At 29.1% G+C, this 19700-nt stretch overlaps 1 protein-coding gene across 7 annotated transcripts in view; it reads left to right on the top strand.

Moving 5' to 3' along the window:
- Positions 1-19700, top strand: part of scalloped (TEA domain transcription factor 1 homolog scalloped) — a 90030-nt gene that overhangs the window by 34222 nt on the left and 36108 nt on the right. For 5 of the 7 annotated variants that reach the window (XM_035089135.1, XM_035089134.1, XM_035089132.1 and 2 more), the window contains one exon: positions 3123-3203. The exons of the other annotated variants lie outside the window; for them this stretch is intronic. In XM_035089135.1, coding sequence (XP_034945026.1) covers positions 3167-3203 — 37 coding nt within the window. In that variant the 5' untranslated portion in view covers positions 3123-3166. The remainder of the gene's footprint in view (positions 1-3122; positions 3204-19700) is intronic. 7 annotated transcript variants of the gene reach the window in all.

Below are 19700 nucleotides of genomic sequence, written 5' to 3'. Positions count from 1 at the left end.
TCACAAAAGCAACAAAGGATGAAAATCGAACGGCGAGTATAGAGTTGAAAGGGAGTGAAATGTTATAGGGGTTGATTGCTTGTGATTGTGTTCACTAAAGCTATCAATATTAAAATTGATAAAAAATAAATTGGGTTTTAAATGTATACTTCTCTGAAAATATTTTTGTGATTTGATTTTAATATTTTGTTGTTTTCATAATATTGTTTTTTTCATTCGTCAACTACTTCCACTGTAAATTAAAAACACTCCGATTGATTACTCAGAAAAAATATATTCTTTTTTCAACTTTTTGATCGAAAAATATATATTGAGTCAATTTTTAATAAATTGAAAGTAAATATTTTCACATGTGATCAGTTGATAATTGTAGTGGATGAACATGGCTTCACAAAAGAGAAATTTTTTTGATGAATTTTATTTGTTTACTGGGCAAACTATTCGTTGACAGCTGAAAAATGTGTACAATCTATCTATTTATTGAAAAGAATGTTATTCATACTTACTTCATTTAAATATTAATTTAGTTAATGTTTCTTGATGTAATAAAATTCTTTAATTTCTTCTTTGTTGATGCCTAATAAATTTTTGCTATACTTTTTATAGCATTCATTTATTTTTTTTGTAAACTTAACCGAAATTGAGACTGTTGTAAAAACAAACTTCTAATCTGTAGTATAAACAGAATTTTTTATGTAGATAACAAATCATTTACAAAGTTTGCATGAGATACTGAGTCAGATTTCTGCAATGAAAATGAATGAAATATTCCTCTTATTTTTGATATTCATTATTATTTTAATATTCATTTTTAAACATTTTTATAGAGGGAAAAAGAAAAGGATGATTCGTTGGATATGTATAAAAATGAAAAATAAATAGGTGGTTGTATTGAAGGTGTAAGTAGAGCCACAGCCTTAGGCGATTTACTTCGTTCTCCATAATTACTAGCTTCGTTTCAAACAATTTATATTAAAATGAAAAAGCAATCTGCATTTGTAAATTGAATGCGTTTCACATTTTCCATCGCAAAGGGGTGAGTAAAATAAAAGAGTAAGGGACTGTCGTTGGGGAGTAATACAGAGAAGGGACGAAAAGAGAAAATACAATCGAGTGAGGAAAAACCATAGTGAACGTTAATTGTGCACCAGTAATCTGTTGCCTCATCCTTGCAATTTTTCGTTGTTCTCGACAACCTCATCCTACCATTATTCACCTCGAAAATAATATTTTACAAATAAATTATCTTTTTCATGTTTAAATTTCAAATGGAGCTTCTGAATAATGCAAACTATTTTTTATGAACAAAATATTCATTTTTCATTAAATTTATATTTATTCCAAATATTCTAGTAAGTTATTATCGAGTGCTTCCGATTAACTCAGTAATTAAAATAAGTTTTGGTTTTTCAAATATTTTTAAATATATTTATGAAATATTAATGGTTCTTGAATTTTCCAGAATCTACATTTCATTGCTGAAGTTATTATATAATTTTACAGTCAATCTTTTATAGATACTCAATGTTTCTGAATGTATGATAAATAGTCGAAAACTTGAATGAGTAATTGTTTTTATCCACAATTAATTAGATATTGAGAAAAGATGAACTAGTATTAAAAAAAATGTTTTATTAAATAGTCACAATAAATAACTTTATTTTTTCAAAACAAAAAAACTTTGAGCAAATTTCAGTTATAGAGAAAATCTTTTAAAAACAATTACCATTTTATTAAAAAAAAGAAATTAATTGCCACCATTGAATAAATTACTTTATTATAATTTTTTAAATATATTTTATTATGATTAATGTAATAAAAACTTGATGGTAAATTTATAATGGAACTTGTAATTTTCATTTAATTAAAATTCTCTTTGAAAGTTATTTATGTACCAAACATTATGTGGAAAAATAAAAAATTGAAAAATGCTTATTATTTATTAAAATTGAAAATAATGAAGTATAGTTAAACATTAAAGAGGGGAAAAAAATAAATTTGTAAAACATAAAAAATCTATAATTAAATTATGTATATATTTATTACAAAATGTTTTTACTGAGTGTGAAGAGATTGCTGTAAACGCAAGTATTTGTTGATTATCTATTGCCCACACAGGTGCAGAGACTTGTTAGGCCATATAAAAAACGATTTTACTCAGTCAGTGTAATCGTACGAGAGCAACGAACCGTCTTAAAAGTGGCAACAATTCGTAATGTGCGACTCGACTGACCGTAATCGGACAAGCGAGAGTCTCCACCACATTCTTACGTAATTCCATAGCTATAAAGTTTGAAAAGAAGTATCGTAGTAAATGAGGAAGGCAGAGAAGCGAAAGGTAAAAAAAATGTAAGAAATGTGTGAGCAAGCGAGAGGATATGCGATTATAGATGTACACATAGCACACTGACGCGCATCTTCTTCACGCTTTCCGAAGATCCTCGCGAGCGTAACGTGTGCAGATTATTGCAACGAAAATCATTGCAACGATGATGAGACTACTGACTACGTAATTTTTATCTTTGACGGTTTCACTAAGATTTGTTAACAATAATTTTCTAAGAAAGTCGAGAATGTAAATAAATTGTTGCCATTTTTTATTGTGTGAGATTGAAATTACTTGTTAATTAAATGAAAAGTAAATAAATTAGATAAATCTATAAAAAAAATTGAGTTATAGAAAACTTTTTTAATATAATTATAGAATAATTTACCATTTTTTTTTTTATTAAATTTTTTGCTTGCTTCGTAGAAGTTAAATATAACAGTTACTATAAAATTAAAATAGTAAGTTATTTATTTTTTATACATATTTATTTTCATAAATGGATTTTTATTTTTAATGTTATAAAAATGGATCATTCGATATTTTTTCACTGAGTAGTCACATATAATATGTCTGCAAGACGAATGATAATCTATGCTTATCTTTATTTTCATAGTTTAAAGCAGGTTCGAATGACTAATAATTATGATTCATAGGTTAAATATAGTAATAACAATAACAATAATAATGAAACACTTGGAAAAAAAACAAGTGAAAAATTGCAGAATAAAACAAACTGCTTTTATCTCACAATAATATTGATAAATATGTACGAATCGATCTGTATGTATTATAGGTACATCCACGTTGCCGTCATCCTGACCTGCCCGAGAAATCCTCATGAAAGACTGGGAACTCAGTACTCAAAATAGCATCGGTATTGTAGCCATTTATTTTTTCTTTTTTTCTTTTTATCTTATTTTTCAAAATTATTATTATTATTTTTACAATCACATTTTACTGATTGGATTCAAAATAATTATTCTCTGGTGGTGGAATTTTAACAAAACTGGAGGCATGTTTAATTTTAAAGATAAAGAAAAAATGAATGATTGAAAGGGGAAAAAAATTTCATGACATTTATTGAATCAATTTATGCATTTAAATAATCCTCGAAGGTTATATTCCTCAGTGGAATCTATGGAATATAGCCCTCCAGTTTACATCTGGACGAGTGTTGGTCTCGCATAACCGTGAATCAACGGTTTCGCAATTTCCCTAAATTGCGTAACGCGCGTTTAATGGTCGGGTCGTGCGCACTTCGTGTGGACGAGGGATCGAGGGCTCGAGAAACCCATTAATTAAGCAAAATCATAAACCGTTCGTCAGTAGTAGAGCAAGAGAGCTACACAAGAACTCACGAGTATGAAATAAGGAAAGAGTAGCTTATGGGCTGTTACTTTTGCGATATAATTTTCTCGAGAGTTGCAGAATAATATCGTTTGGTTAGATGACAGTTTGATGATCGATTGAGGTTGAAAATTTTTCAGTAATTAAAACAAAGCTCGCGTCATATTTTTTTCACAACTATTAATATTTTAATGAAATTTGGAGTTTTATCTCTTGAATGTGCTAAAATAATTGATCATGTACACTATTTTTTATCATATATTATATTACATTTTTTACAACTTTTAATTTAATTTCATATTAAAAATGTTTTATTTTGTTCAAACGAACAAAAAACAACAATTAACCGTAATAATGTTTTGCATATAAATAAAATTAATGTTCTTAAGGGTTGCGAGATAATCTTGTTCCGTTAGATGACAGCATAACAATCAATCAATGCTGGAAATTAATTAAAACACTACTTGTTCCTTAATTACATACTCAGCGTTATCTGATATTTGAAATGACTTCTTAACAGACAACTTAAAAAATATTAGTGATAACTATCAACAGTTGTGATTATTTGTTGTTACAAATATTAATTTTAAATGAATTCAAACTAGTCTTACTAAATAAAAAAACTTTTTTTTATGATCTGTTATCTAAGAGGTAATTATTAATATGAAATCACTATTTACGATACGACGCTTGATTGTCAAATGACGCGGGCATTTTTAAACTTGTAACGACTTTCGATTTTCCTTGGATTATTATCACTGGTTTTACGCAGTCAATCCGGTTTCTGATGATTCATTTATTTACATATTTCTCATTTCTATATAAAATTATAAATTTTCTTATCATCAAATATTCTTTAAAGTAATATTCCTACTTTCTTCAAAATGAAAAAGATTTGTTACTTCCATAATTTGTAATATTTTATGTGGTACGAACGCAAAAATAAAAGATATTTTCTTTCATATACAGTCAGACTCCTCTAATTTCTGTAACTCGGGAGACATGATTTTCGAAATTGGAAATTGAGGGTTAGGAAATTCGAGGAGTCTGACTGTATTTTGAATTAATTAAAAACGATTCGCAAGAAATAACTCTCTGTCAGAATGTTGTTAAGCAAATTGTTGTTTGAACAGAGACAACTATAAAAGTTTAAATTTTATGCCTAATCAGTCATTAGCATACTACAATTTCCTAAATTCAAGTTAGGCGCCAAGTGGGATACCACATTAGGCCCACATTGGGAATATAAACGCTTGTCCCTATTGGGGGGTATAAAAACCAAGTTTTTTAAATGTCTGTATAGTATATATAGATATATTCATTTTTGTATTTATTATTTACTATTATAAATGTGCTTTATTTGGGTTTAGTTCAAGTAATTTTAAGTTGGCTCTAATAAGTAATTCCTAATCAATGCCTAACTTTGACATAAAGTTCGGAAAGTTAATAAGGTTAGAAATCTTGGGGTACCCTATAAACCTACATAACAAATTCATTAGGCATAAGTTGGGAATGTCTAATTTAAAACAAGAATAGAATTAAAATTTTGTAAAAAAATTATAAGGGTTGAATAATGTAAAAATGTTATTTTGAGTTACTTATCGTCTTTCGACAGTACTGATAATCACATAAATGGTATCTTAAATGCTCATCGAGTATAGAAATAGCAAGAGAATACTTAAGCAGATTACGAGCATATTTAAGCAAGCAATATAGCTACATATTCAGTTAAACTTGTCAGCTCTAGTAATCTCAATGATAATCGCGAGACAGAATGAGAGAAATCGTGAATAGCGTTGGAGAAAGATACGGTATACCAGCAAGCAACTTGACTTAATGTCGACTCTCCACCTCGTCAATCTCAGCAGTTCAGGAGCGATAATAATTCTAGTCGCAAACTTTTCTTTCCTCGAAAGCCGGCTGTGCGCATGCGACTAATAATAATTTATTTGTAATTCCTGGAGTTCTCAATGCATTGCGGGATACAACCAGCACAAGTCGTGTCGCAATGTCCCTTTAACGGCTGCTGGAAAACCGGTCGACCTCGATATCTGCGCTCCGGCTATTCTTTGAGCTTCTATCTCGACGCGTCGCACGAGTTTTATATTTTTATTCCTCAGCAACACACTTTTCAACTTACTATTTATATTTACATTAAATCATTATCTCTTATTACAATAAATATTACTTTTATTGGTTCTAAAAAATACTGGTACGTCCACTTTTTAACAGACAAATATTACCAGAGCAATGGGATGTGAAATGATATGTTTTAGAAAAAAAAATTCAATTACTGACATTAAAATACCAATAAATCTACAAAGTTTCTATTTTGCTAACTCTAGGTTTATCGTAACGTTCTATGCGGACGTTCGGTTATCTGAAACGAATTAATAATGAGTCATGTTTGAATTTTTTACGTATTATAAGACTATATTTTAGTCTTTTTCCGGGCTGTTATAAATTAGTAGTATATAATACTTGCAGATTAATATTTATGACGTTTTATTGTAACTTTATATTAGTGGAATTGGTTTAGCAATGTCTAGCCTCTGGTTAGCAAGTACTGGTTTTATTTATTTTACGCCAATCTTAATCGCTTAAATGTACAGTCGTAATTTGATGTTATCTAAAGAACATTTTATTGAAAAATTACTACAACAAATTTATGAAGAAGTTTAATCTTTTATCGAAAATGAATTTATCAATAAAATGGATAGTAAAATTAATAATTGAAATACATGGAGTAACAATTTTGTGACTATTTTTACGAATAAATGTATGATTCTTGAATATTAAATATACGAATAAAGACACACAATGGTGAAAGATTTTGACTTCAGTAATTTAAAGAGTAAAAAATTGAACAATAATTCGAGTAATTTCCATCCATTTATTGGTCCTACGTAATAAAAACAACTCACAACTATGAAACTGTAATATTTTATTTAATTTGTTTTAACAAAAATACTCTAAAAAAGTAATAGTTGAGTGTTTTTCTAACTATTAATAGTAAATGCGACTATATACTTTTTTCAGTGAATATTTCGGAAATAAAAAAAATTGCATAGCTGGTAAAACAATTTTTAAAAAATAGACCTAGTTTATGCTCTAACAACGAACTTCCTATTAATTGAAATCGGTAATTTTGTCATCTTTTAGTTTTTTTGTTTGTACCAAATTGCTATTATTATAAACAATATATAATTGTTTAATCATATCAAGTTATTTATAATAACATTTTATTGATATTTATCAAATATAATCGTAGTCATAATAATTTAATAAATTACAACCATTTTTAATTGTTTAGAGTCGTATAAAGTTATTAACAACCATACTTATAATACTGACCTCAGTTTCTAACAATATCAATCATTCAATGAGTAAAATCTATTTCAAATGTTTTCTTTACTCAACTTATTATACACTCTTTTTGTTATAAAAAAAACTGCTGGGCTGAATTTGTTTGACTCCTTTCAAATTTTCTTCATTATATTGTCTTTAAAATGAAATTTGTCCGAAGTCGAAATCTTCAGTGATTCTCGAGATATCAGAAACGAAAGAAAACCTGACATACGTATGCACGCATATATGTACATACATACATTAATATTTAAAGCTTCTAATATGCTTTCAAATGTCTGATAAAATTACGAATTTTAAAAATCGACCCCATTACAATAATTTTCTGATGGGAAGTTAAAAAACTAATGTTTATTCTTCTCCAACATAAATATTTATTTTATTGTTAAGTCTTCATTATGCAAATATTCTTAATTGCTAGGGCTTAAATACCATGCGAATGAAGTGCAATTGATTAAATTCTTAAGCTGAATATTACAGTCAATTACAAAGAGGGTAAACAGTGCGAAAAAGTATTTACCGTTAACTCAAAATCCCATAACATATAACTCTCACCCTCACTACTTGTATGTATATTCTTGGGCCATCGCTCGCTTCCCTATTCTCTAAAACCATCTACTATACGTTAAACCCGAGACTCTCATGGCAGTAACCCCGCAATGGTGTTAGCAATGAAATTGGAAGAGAATAGGTAGGAATATCGAGCAACCAAAGGGAACATGAAACAGGGGAGCTGGAAATAGAGTATCATACGGTGGTTGGTTTCGCCTCTACACGAGAGAATTCAACTACAAACAATTTCTACCGCTTCTATATATTTATGCACGTATATCTACACATCTACACATTTGCGAATATACCGAATATTGTCCGAAAGCACGGAGCGTACAAACTTGTTAGACCAACCCTACATTTAGAGTTACGAGATGTAAATATTGTAAAGTCTGTTGAACAAACAAATGTTTTAGCTCTCATTAACAAAGTAAAAAGTTACTGAAGTTTATTGCTCGAAAATGCGACTACGGTTTGAAAATTCATCGAATTGCTCATAAACATAATAATGATGGTTTTATTTCGAGTACGATGCTCAATATGGATATTATTTTAATATGCACTGTACATCATTTAGAAGCTCGATAGTTTTACTCTGTACATAATAATTACATTATTAATTAATATTTGAACTGATCAACTAATCATACGAAGTTACAATTAAAATGATATATCAAATATAATAATCCGTGATGTAACGTATAAATTACATGACAATAAATAAAGGTTAAAGGGTCTTGAATGTGCTTTTAAAATTGTAGAGTTAATGAAGATCACAAAATATAAGATTTGATATGAAAGAAAAGATAAAAGAAAAAATATTTTATTACTTGGTGTAATGAAGTATAATATGACATTAATGGAGTCACCACTATGAATAAATTGAGTATATTTTACTAGTGATGAAAATTCCTACGATTCATATTCTATACAAGGTAAAGATAATCAGATGATTGACCCATTTATTGTTGATAAATGTCAAAGGGATTTGGGTTAGCAGGTTAAGAGTATCCGGTAAACAGAATAACCCTAATGAATCATTAGAATGTGCATGGGAAAAGTAATTGGTGTAAGCATATACCATAAAAGATAGTGAAAAGAGGCCTATTGGTATATATTACCGTCATTAATCTTATGCACGATCATTAAATTAATACAAAATTAACGAACCTTATTTTTATAATCGGTATACAATAACTTTTAGCATCGAAACTACTTATATCTTCACCAGTTCACTATCATTGTTAAGCCACTGGTCAATGAATAGAATCAATTTATTACAGTTATTTGAAAGATTTAAAATAATTTTAAACGTAATAAAAATATTTTTATTGGTTCAATGAATACAAAGTGGTATTTTTCTCTGTAATAAAGAAGAATTTATAGCAATTGTAATGAATAATATTTTCTTGCATTAGAACCACATGAAAAATTATTTATTGCATTATTATTGGCTAGCATGTGATCACTTTATTAATTATCGGTTTCTGTTCAGTCACCTGTACAAGTATAGTTTAATCAACCATCGCCACGTGAGTCTAACTCTGGTCATGTAATGATGTGCGAATTACCATAACGGCCCTCGGCTGCTTACTCTCGCTTCTTCATGCTTTGACGATTTACTTAAAGGGGTTTTATAATAAATATTCGAAAGTCTTCTTCTAAAAGTGTAAATGAATTTTTAATAATATTCTTGGAAATAACTCTATAATTGTACTATATGTTTCAAAGGAGAATAATCCTATTATAATGTTACTTTGAAAAAAAAGTAATAATACACACAAAAGCTTATTTAATATAACATCTCTTACATTCAAGATAGTAATTTTGAAATTAAATTAATTTCTTTAGATAATACTTGCATTTAAAGATCATAATTAAATAGTTGAATATCAAATAATGGAAAAGGATTTATTCAAGCATCCTTTTTAGAAGAATTATAGTTGATAAGAAATTTACGTAAAGTATTATTTGTGAAAAAATAGTAAGTACATTTTCGTTTAAATTTCTGTGCTTCGAAGGGAAAAAATAAATTATTTTGGAAAGTAATTAATGATGTTTACATAATGAAGAAACTTTGAAAATCCCGGGAAATGTTAGACTTTGACCTTAATTCGAATTCAAGTTTGCCTGGAACCGCTTTTCAACCAAATGAACTATCAGGACTAACTTCTTGATTCAATTTCCGTTTGTCTCTTGACCAGTTTAGATTTTGCAAGTCTTCATTTACAGTCACAAACATTATTGCATGACTGATTTGCTAGTAGAAATGAAAATTCAAATATGTAAACCAAAAACCACAAAGAGTAAAAAGTTGAAACTTTGAAAAAAATGAACTCTACAAAAATTTAACAACAACGACCACTAACAACATAGATAATCGCAGGATAATAATTTTAATATCCAATGCTTAAAAGAGACGCAAAATAAACTGGTATCAAGCTATTTCCTAACAAAACAAATCCACCCACAATCACACGTAGTAAAGAACACGAGCAAGCGAGTCACAAGAGTAATGGTCGTTGGTTCGGGTAATTGCAGACATTATTCGAGCACACCCGCAAGAGAGAGATAAGAGAAAGAGAAAAAGGAGAAAAGATGACTTTAAGCATGCAAAGCCCATCCACTAGCTTTTACCTATTTACATAGTACGAGTAAGACAACGAGATATTAGAGTACATTGCGTCAATCGTGATTCAGTCAATGAATCTTCCGAATCAAATTATATATACGACATAGATCGTAGAGGCTGTCAACAAAATGTGCATATGGGAGTGTATGGAGTCTCAGTCTCTACGTAGGCGAGAGTCTGGTGGCATCTGCATAATCGTACGTAAATTGCGCGAGACATCGCGGAGTAATATATCGCGTGGGGTGAGAGTTGGCCAGATGACGTGAACTGGTTAATTCTGACAGCGGATGTACCGGGCAATGCTTGCTTTTCTCAATGCGCTTGCGTTAATAGAACCTTGCAAGCTTCGTAGACCTCGAACTGATGTGGTGACTGCTGTAGAGAAGGGTTAGGGTTTGATGTTGAATGATCATCATCATGATGAGTTTGGTGTCTGCATAGAGATCATATTGATGGCCATGAGGGTGAGTTGGAAATGAATTCAGACGATGAAGGTTTACTAGAATCTTGTTTGGTATTTCGCTTGATTAGCAAGCATAGAATTTTGTGGTGTAGTTCATCAGTTGTAACATACACACTAATTTATAATATTCTCAATTGAGGTTAAATTTCATTTTAATTTAATTTAGTTTTTAGAGAACTTCTTTAATCATTTTGGACAGATTTGACTTTTTCTTGCTATCTCTTGTGGATTTTTAAAATTTACATTCAGCAAAAGCAATTTTTTCAATAAAATAAAAATTGATAAAAAATTACTTTTTAATAAAGAATTATTTTTTTTATTATATAATCATGGAGTTTGCTCTTTTCATCGTAGTTTCCGTAAAAACATGTCCAAGTTTATTGTCGATCAATATCTTTAAGATTGGAGAGATATTAGACATAAGCTAATTAATCTAAATATTCCCTAAAGGAAATCTGATAATAAATCATTTAAAGTAGCTTACTTTAGATTGTATTTATATTTTCCTGTTTCTAAATACTATATTTCTTTAACACCCGAGTTATTGATTTTTATTGTGAAATAATAAAAGTATTTAAAATATATTTATTCTTCTATAAATGCAAATAAAATAATTGATTGAAATATTTATAAAATAACAGAAACCATTTTGGTTCATCAGTTGTAATTGACCAAAGAATCAAAGTTAAGGAAAAGACAAATTTAATCTGTTTTATACAATGCAGTAGTACGTGTAATACAGCCAGGAAACACGTCGTAACTTGGAAAATACGAGCAGGAGATAAGCACGAGATCGTTGGGTTTAGTTGTGTGACACATTTCAACGTTGGAATAGACACACAGGTAAAAGAGAGAAGCAAAAGCTAGGGTGGAGCTATTAATCTGGGCGTGTCGCATTGATCTATCATTGTCTGTGGTCTCGCGGGTGATATACGCGTCGGCCGATACATAATAGAGATTGCAAGCTCACGAAGAGATAGAGAAATGTAGTGGATGTAGAACATTTCAACTGTTTGTGTACTATTTACTCATGTAAATCAAACACTAATTTTTCAACTTCTGCTTTTTTCATTGCTGCAATATATCTCGTAAAATTGAGTAGTTATATTTTTTTCTATACTTTTCTCATTTCCCGCTACATGCAACTGCGTAACCACTATCCTCTCGGGTTATTATGCCGTTGTAGACGCAACCACTGTAACGAAACGTGTCTTGCAAGTTGCAACTAGATCCTTGCGAATGGCCAAAGAGAAAGAAGGAACGGAAGAAAAGAAAAATTAAAAAAAACTAAAAGAATAATAAAGAAAGTAGACATATAACGATTCGAAGACAAGAAAGAAAACAAGAAAATAGAAGTAAGAGATAAAAATTAATGAAAAGGACAGAAGATACAATCTGTTATCATATCGAGAATTGTTTCGATACTATTTGATAGCTTGTTAAGACTTCATTACTTTCTTCGAAGATCAATAAATAATCTTTCTTTGTTTTTTCACTTTTTAAGGTTTACATCGCAAATCGTCTTCTCTTGTTTCGTTTGGAGAAAAATTTCTTTTGAAGTCAAAAGCACTCCATTTCCTTCAGGAAATATAGATTTAAATAAAAAACTATTTCTAAAGAATTTTTTTTTTCGTACGAGGTAGCAAGCAGGTAGGAGTTTCAGTTCAAAAAGAGAGTTCAAGGAAGTGGTCGTGCAGATAATGCATGTAACATTAGCCGGATGCTGAGTATTAAGACAAATTAGCGGCATTTATTTAGAGACAAAACCGCAGAATAATTGACCAAGTGGACGGTATCACGAGTGGTTTAATAGTAAGGTTTGGAACTTCGTAAAAGAGAATTGCAGACTATCACGATTGCAAGAAATTGATCATCATCATTTGTGATTTTTCTTCTTTTCTAAAGTGACAAATAATTCATTATTCTCCTCTCTTTAACTGATTTACATAGTTTACTTAATTTTAACCAACTATTTTACTCAAATTTTTTGTTGGTATAAATAATTGTATAAATAATATAAAATTATCTTATGAACTTTATTTTCTGATCGGATATTTATAAAAGATTATTTAATCATCCATAATAATAACTTATGTAAAAATAAAGATAATTATTTTCTAAATAGATAATTAATGGCTTTTACATTGTTATATGACTGAACGATCTTGTAAATTAATTACAAATTTTTGCCACTAATTTATTACTTAACCATGTAATAAACGTCGTTAATAAATGTGGATTGGATTTCTATCAAATAAATAACAATTAAATTTATCTATAAAGACATAGTAGCAGTATGGGGATTAAAAGTATTAGAGTTCTTGACTGGAGTAAAATTATGCATGTCAAGAAATTGTGAAACGTTCCAATTAGTTAGCTTATTGAGATCCTTCAGTAGTGTTAATACACGTTTTGTCTTTCTGCAGACTCGAGAATAGCCGTCGACAGTGCGTGTTAGCTGTTACACACCGTTCAGTTAACTTTCTCTAGCTCTTTGATACCTCCTTAGTTGAGTCCAAGGCGACGATAGATAGCGGAATGTTCGTGTCGTGCCCACGTGCAATTTTCATTTATCCATTGCATTCCACTATTGTTTTCTCTTTCTTTCATTACATAATTTACGCGTATAATATTTAGAATGAGATTAAATATTTAAAAAAAATCTATCAGATGTTAATAAATATTCCAAGTTATTATGTACAGAAGCAGGATCTTGATGTTGACATAATAAATTTTCTGATCAAATGTATTGCTTGATTTAAATGTTTCATTTGAATGATATTGAAGTTTCCATCATGATCTTTTTCGCTTGCGCTTTTATTTATATCTTCCGATAAATGTATGACTTATGACTCCTATACGAGTAATGAATAATGATACGACGCTGTATGATATCTTATATAGGTAGAAATCATTTTTTCGAATATTTATTTTTAAGAAGTGTGGAAAAGGATAGGTTCTAGAGTGACAGCACAAAGGAATTGTATGGAAAAGCGTGGGCACAAACGTCCAATCTTGAACATCGAGAAGATAAAGTTAACAAGTCACATTGTATTTAGAGATTAAAAAATTTTTTTTTCATTCAATTGAAATGAGTATTATACAATTAAATAAATTATTTTAGTGATAGAAAAAAAATCTCTTAAGATAGCAGACTTGAATGAAAACCTCAATAAAATGAAAATAATACAATAGCCTTTTCTATTTAGAAAATTTTTCTTTACACATTTTTAGTTAAAACAATCAGTTTTTAACATTTCTGACACATTGGTGAATAGTTTTTTCAAAATTTAATATTCAAAAGATACTTCAAAGCATTGACAAAAATTTATTGAAGAATTTTGCTGAAAATTTTAATCGTGATTTTATCTTGATATATTTATTTGATGAACGTAATGATGATAAAGAAAAAATATATGAGGAAAAGGAAATCAAAAGAAGGTCATCGACTGTCCTGCAATATAAAATAGCCGTAGTTTATTTCCAGTGAGACAGTGCAATAAATCTTAGTAGTAGCACCTCTCTCACACTGAATCAGATGAATAAGCTCGTTCTCATTACTAGTTTCCTCGATTGTATTTATCTCGAGACGTAGCTAGACTTAGTGTTCTTTGCAGATGTATTCAATGACTTCTCAATGAATAGCGAAATGTATTTCCGTCGTCGTTTTCTGCGAATGAACTAGCGTAAGCTTTAAGATAAGATCGATGGTTTCCTTCACTAAGAAACTGTTTCTAATACTTTGAGATTAATCACAAACATTTTTCCTTACTTCTTTAAATTTATGTAGACATCACTCAAAGTTTTTAAGTTGTAATAATGAACTTCCAGTTGTTGGCCAACCAATAATCAAGTCAATCATTGAACTATTCACGTCTGCATTGCAGACAGTATTTTCCATAACTTAAGAGAAGAGTTTCGTAGACATTACCTTGAAAATGTGAAGAAAATACAAAATAGAATCAGTAAATTAACTTCTATCTTTAATAAAAAAAATTTGATTACCTTTTTTATAACTTAAAAATGTTAGTAGAGAAGGTAGAATTATGGATCACTTTTTATTTTTCTTTAATTACATTTTACTCTGTTGAATTATCACCAATTATCGTCGCTCAAAGTTTCTTTTCACTGTCGAAAATTTATTTTTCCATATATATATATATATGTTTTTAACTGATAGAAGACGCACCGTGATCGCTGAATAAACAATAAGACCATATTAAAGACTGAACAATAATCCTACCTTCTCCTTTACACTGAATTAAGGAAAAAAATATCTCTGGAAGTTTTTTATTATTATGATGAATTTATTTGTATTTTAATTCATTAACATTTCCTGAAAAATGTTATCATAATCTAAGTACATCATCTTGTATATTAAAGAGAATCATCAGAAGACAATATTTAATAAATTTTGAAGACTTAATCTCTTCCGACTTTAATAATCTGAATAAAGATAATAGCGTCGTTAGTCGAATCATGATAATTTCTACCATCGTTTTATATATAACGACTATTTACATTCATTTTAAACTGTATCTTAACTTCTACCGATAACCAGGTATATCTCAACATTGTATCAAGAACAAAGTGGTGAATGATGATTATTACGTCAAGGTTTCTTTATCAGTGTAATTCCATTCTCTTAACCTACTTGTTCTTTTTTCCTTTCGTACAAATAAGGTTTTATTATTAAAGTAGTTGATAATATGAAGTTTGTTGAACTCTAAATAGCCTATAATCTTGACAATTGAGAATTACATTGAAATTATTGCATTTATTACAGTTCATTTTTCCCTTTCATTCATTATTGATCGAACCATTTGTTTTCTTCGCTCGAACACCTTGAAAAAGAATTTAAATACTAAATGAAGAATGAAAGTTCATTACAGTAACATCAACCTCTAATTTCCCCTAATAAAAGCATCGTTTCAGCAGTGTTGATGATAGAAATGAATTTCATTATTTCCGACTCGTTAAATTTACTGAAAAAATAAAATCACAAAATATATAACATAAAAAATAGACTTAAACTAATTGCTATTTTCCATTACGTCATTTAAATTAATTCATGTTTTCTCTAGTATTGTAAAACTTTTACTTATCAACAACAAAGTTTATTATTCAAATTAAAAAAAAAAAAACAAAAAAAAAAAACTATTTACAAATTTTATAACTACCAAAGTAATACGTACATTTTTCAAAATGAAAAGTACAATAATAAAAGTGTTTGAAAGCATAAAAGTGCTGAGCAAGAATGTTTTTTGAATTGTGTAAAATGGTTGGTTTTTATTTTATTGAAATCAAAAAGAGACAAAGCTTGTGTAATGATATTTTTTTTATTATTTTCGAGTTTCTATCATTAACCAAAATAAAATGAATTCTTCTTTTGATACTAACCACAGAAGTTTTCAAAACTTTCTTTAAATTCAGAAGAAAAAAATAACATTGTTTTTTATTATACAACTTCAACTTATAAAAACAGAGCCCGGTTACTAATTTTCGTTGTAATTTAAATCAACTTAATAGAAATGGTAACAAAAAAATTCATTCGAGTTTCTTCAACAAAAAGACAATAATAAAATTAGGTTTACTTAATGTAAAAACATTTGTAACTCGAATGGATTTTTTACAGCATTCAAACGGTTTTAAATTGTCCATCTATAATGTAATCTAGCATAATAATATAAAGCAGAATAATAAATATAAATATGCCATTACGACAATTTTAATATATAGTTTAAAGAACCAAAGTCAAAGAAGAAGTCGTTCCATTCATTGCAAATTCAATGAATCGCGAGAATCACCAACGAATCGTTAAACGGCCATTGAGTAAGAAGTCAGTCTCCAAGCAACGCAGTTGGTCCCTTGATTCTCTTGGAAGAGTAGAAAAGGTAAAAAAGAGTAGACCTGCAAGGATATAGAGGCGAAGTAGATTGAGTAAGTGAGAGTTAGACAAAGAGAAACGTAGAAAAGTCACTGGTAGTCGGACAACATCCGTTAGGAGAAGCAGTAAGAGTCAAACCAGAGGTGCTTCTCTTGAGGTTAAGGTTCTTTTTTCGCCAATCTGAAGTGATTGCAGGCTTGAAGAAGTTGGCAACAGCGCACCGACAAGAGAGGGAAGACCCTTTACCTGGAATCAACTCGTAACTCTACACTTGATTCGATGAAGCTGAAAAAAAAAATTGTTATGAAGAGACAATCAACGGAAATGACTGATTATTGATAATTGTGGTAAAATGTAGACAGCTTACATTGAGTTTTGAATGATGGAAAATGCTTTTATTTATCCCAACAGAACAGTTATTGTAAAATTTATAACATTTATTATTCATATCAAAGGAGAAAATGATTTACTGCACAAGTGATGATAAATTTAAAAAATATTCGTGTTCAGTTTTATATTTGATTAAAATAAATAAGCTAATATCTCGTTGAGAAAATTTTTACCTTAATCGTTCTTTATTTTTGTCGATGAAAGTTGCTGGTTCAGTAAAATAGCTTAACATACACCTGTGAGTGTGCACTGAGCTACGCCAATAGATAACTACAGACCGCAAAGTATCAATACAAGAGTTTCTTTCAGCGGTTTAACCGTGGTGAGTCACTGTGTGACATTTGAACCCCACTAGAAGTGCATCACGCCTCTTGGTGGCGCTCAGTGGTTTTCAACTAGTTTTTTTTCACTCATTTTTACACAATCAACATCATAATTCTTGTTTGAATAGGTTTCAGAAAATTGATCTCCCTTTACTGTTAGCATCACCTGAAAAAAAAAACAAAAAAATTTTATTCAATTATGCTGTTACTATCTTTGAAAAATAAATTTTCTATAAATAAAATTTTTTCAACGGATTCTCGTATGAGAAAAGGAAGTTTGGGTGTCGAAAATCTTTTGACTTCGTGTCTAGAGAGAGAATCGACGCAAGTGGGATCCAGAAATAAATTTGCGGAGCAAAGAAGAGCCGACGAGAGGACGACAGTTTCAACGTCGGTTAAAATCGAGGCGTCATGATGTTCCTTTGGTATAACCTGTAACCCTTCTTGGTCGAAGAAAAACAGACGTCTCTAAACGACTTCACGATTGGCTGTTAGCCAAGAACTTACTGACTTTGTCTTCTTTATTATTCTCTCCTTATGTTCCCTTTAAGCACTTGAGTTTGTCTTATGTCTGTTTCTTCTTTTTTTTTTACACTTACTTGAATTATTTTTAAACATTTCGTGTCTTCTTGTAAATTCTCCGTTTGATCATTTACTCAACAGCTATAATTAATCCATTGATCATTTCTGTGCCTCGTTATTCATAATAAGTTACTATAAAAGTCTAACTTACTTGATACCCTATCTTGAATTAGAATATTTTTGAATTTGAGTTAATTAAAATTTATCTTGAATTAGTTTTTGTATTAATAATGATTATTATTGAAGAATAATTGTCTTGCATCTTCATATAATGAATTTGAAGTACAATAAGATGATTATCTTAAAATGAATATTCTTCATTGAGATTTTTCTTTATCTTATAGCTCTTTCACAAAATAATATAAGGCTCTCATTGAACTTACCTCTATTGCTTCTAGAATATAGAGATTAAGTTCCGGTTGATTTTATTTTTCGCCGGGTACGTCGACCTTCTCGTGGAAATCTAATTTCACTGCTTCGCTTCTCTTCTTTTAGCAGTATTCGTTGCTTTAGAGGATCATCCGAAAGGAAGACTTTCTATTCGTCAAATTAAATAAGCGATGATCGAATAAAATGAAGTAAAAAAAAATATAATTTTCTTTTCTTAAATCTGAAGAAATGAAGTTTTTTCTTTCTTTATTTTTTTATTCTTTTTGATCTTTTCTTTTCATTCATCTTGTATACTGTGATAATATGCGAATGAATCTACTCATTGAAGTATTTTTAAAAAAGACTTTTTGCACTTTTTAACTTTCTTGACTAAAGATAGTTTTTTAGAAAATAAAAATATAAGTAATAATCAATGTAATAATTTTCAAGACTTTTTTGTTGCAAACTATTTCAAAAATAATGACAATTAAATTTTAGTTTCAGTATATCTATTTAGATAGTTTAATTTTCATATTTAATTTGATCTTTAAGCTGCTTTTGCTTTTCAATTCTTTTATCGGATTACATTTCAGTTATTCATTGAATTACACGACTTAAATAAATAAATTATTAAGAGTAATGAAAATTATTTTCTTAGAAAAAAATCCTCTGTTTTACATCATAATTAATTTTAATGAGAATATTTTGAAAACCATGTTTTTTTCTACTTTACTTCTGCTAAAAGTTTTTTTTGCGCAAGTTATTTTGAAGTAAAACTTCAGTACTTAACCTTATTTTACATGAAACTTAGTAACAGCTTTACACTTTTCCTTGTTGAAATTCTAAACTATTTTGTAAATGACTACGATGGAATTAAAGCACGATGTAAAGTCATCTTCTTGACTCCATGAAAATTTTGTTAGAAATTACAGATTTTTTCTCAGCATTATCTTCTCACTATCTCTGGTTATTCTGAATGAAAATCTCAAAAATAACTCGTTTATCGAAACATTAGACTCAACAGTTAAATTATTTATGTTGGCAATACTAAGTTTAATAATAACTCTCAATTCTAAAGAAGATATCAAGAAGAGTTCTCTCAAAGATAAGCTCTTGAACTTTATAACAAATTATTGTACTAAAAAAGAAATTTTCTTAGTATAAAGATTGAATAAAAATTAAAGCAGAAGCCGTCCTTACTTTATCAATAGTACACTGTAAATCCGAACAAATTCAAGTGTGTAGTAATAATATGTTTAAAGTGTTTGATAATTAAACACCTAAGTGTTTACAATGTTGAACGCCATCAGCAAATTGTAACATTTTGGTGAACAGCAAGAAGTATTTAAAATTCGTGTACAAAATTACTGTAGTTTGTTTTTGACATTTAAAGTTGTAAACACTTTAAATGTTCAATTTTTTAACGCTTGGTTTTGCAGTGTATAAATAATTTTTTTATT

The sequence above is a fragment of the Chelonus insularis genome, unplaced genomic scaffold (genome assembly GCF_013357705.1).
Source record: "Chelonus insularis isolate UGA/USDA-ARS -01 unplaced genomic scaffold, ASM1335770v1 contig_63_pilon, whole genome shotgun sequence".
Taxonomy (NCBI): domain Eukaryota; kingdom Metazoa; phylum Arthropoda; class Insecta; order Hymenoptera; family Braconidae; genus Chelonus; species Chelonus insularis.
Note: the sequence above shows the minus strand (reverse complement) of the source record. Positions and strands in the feature narration are given on the sequence as shown.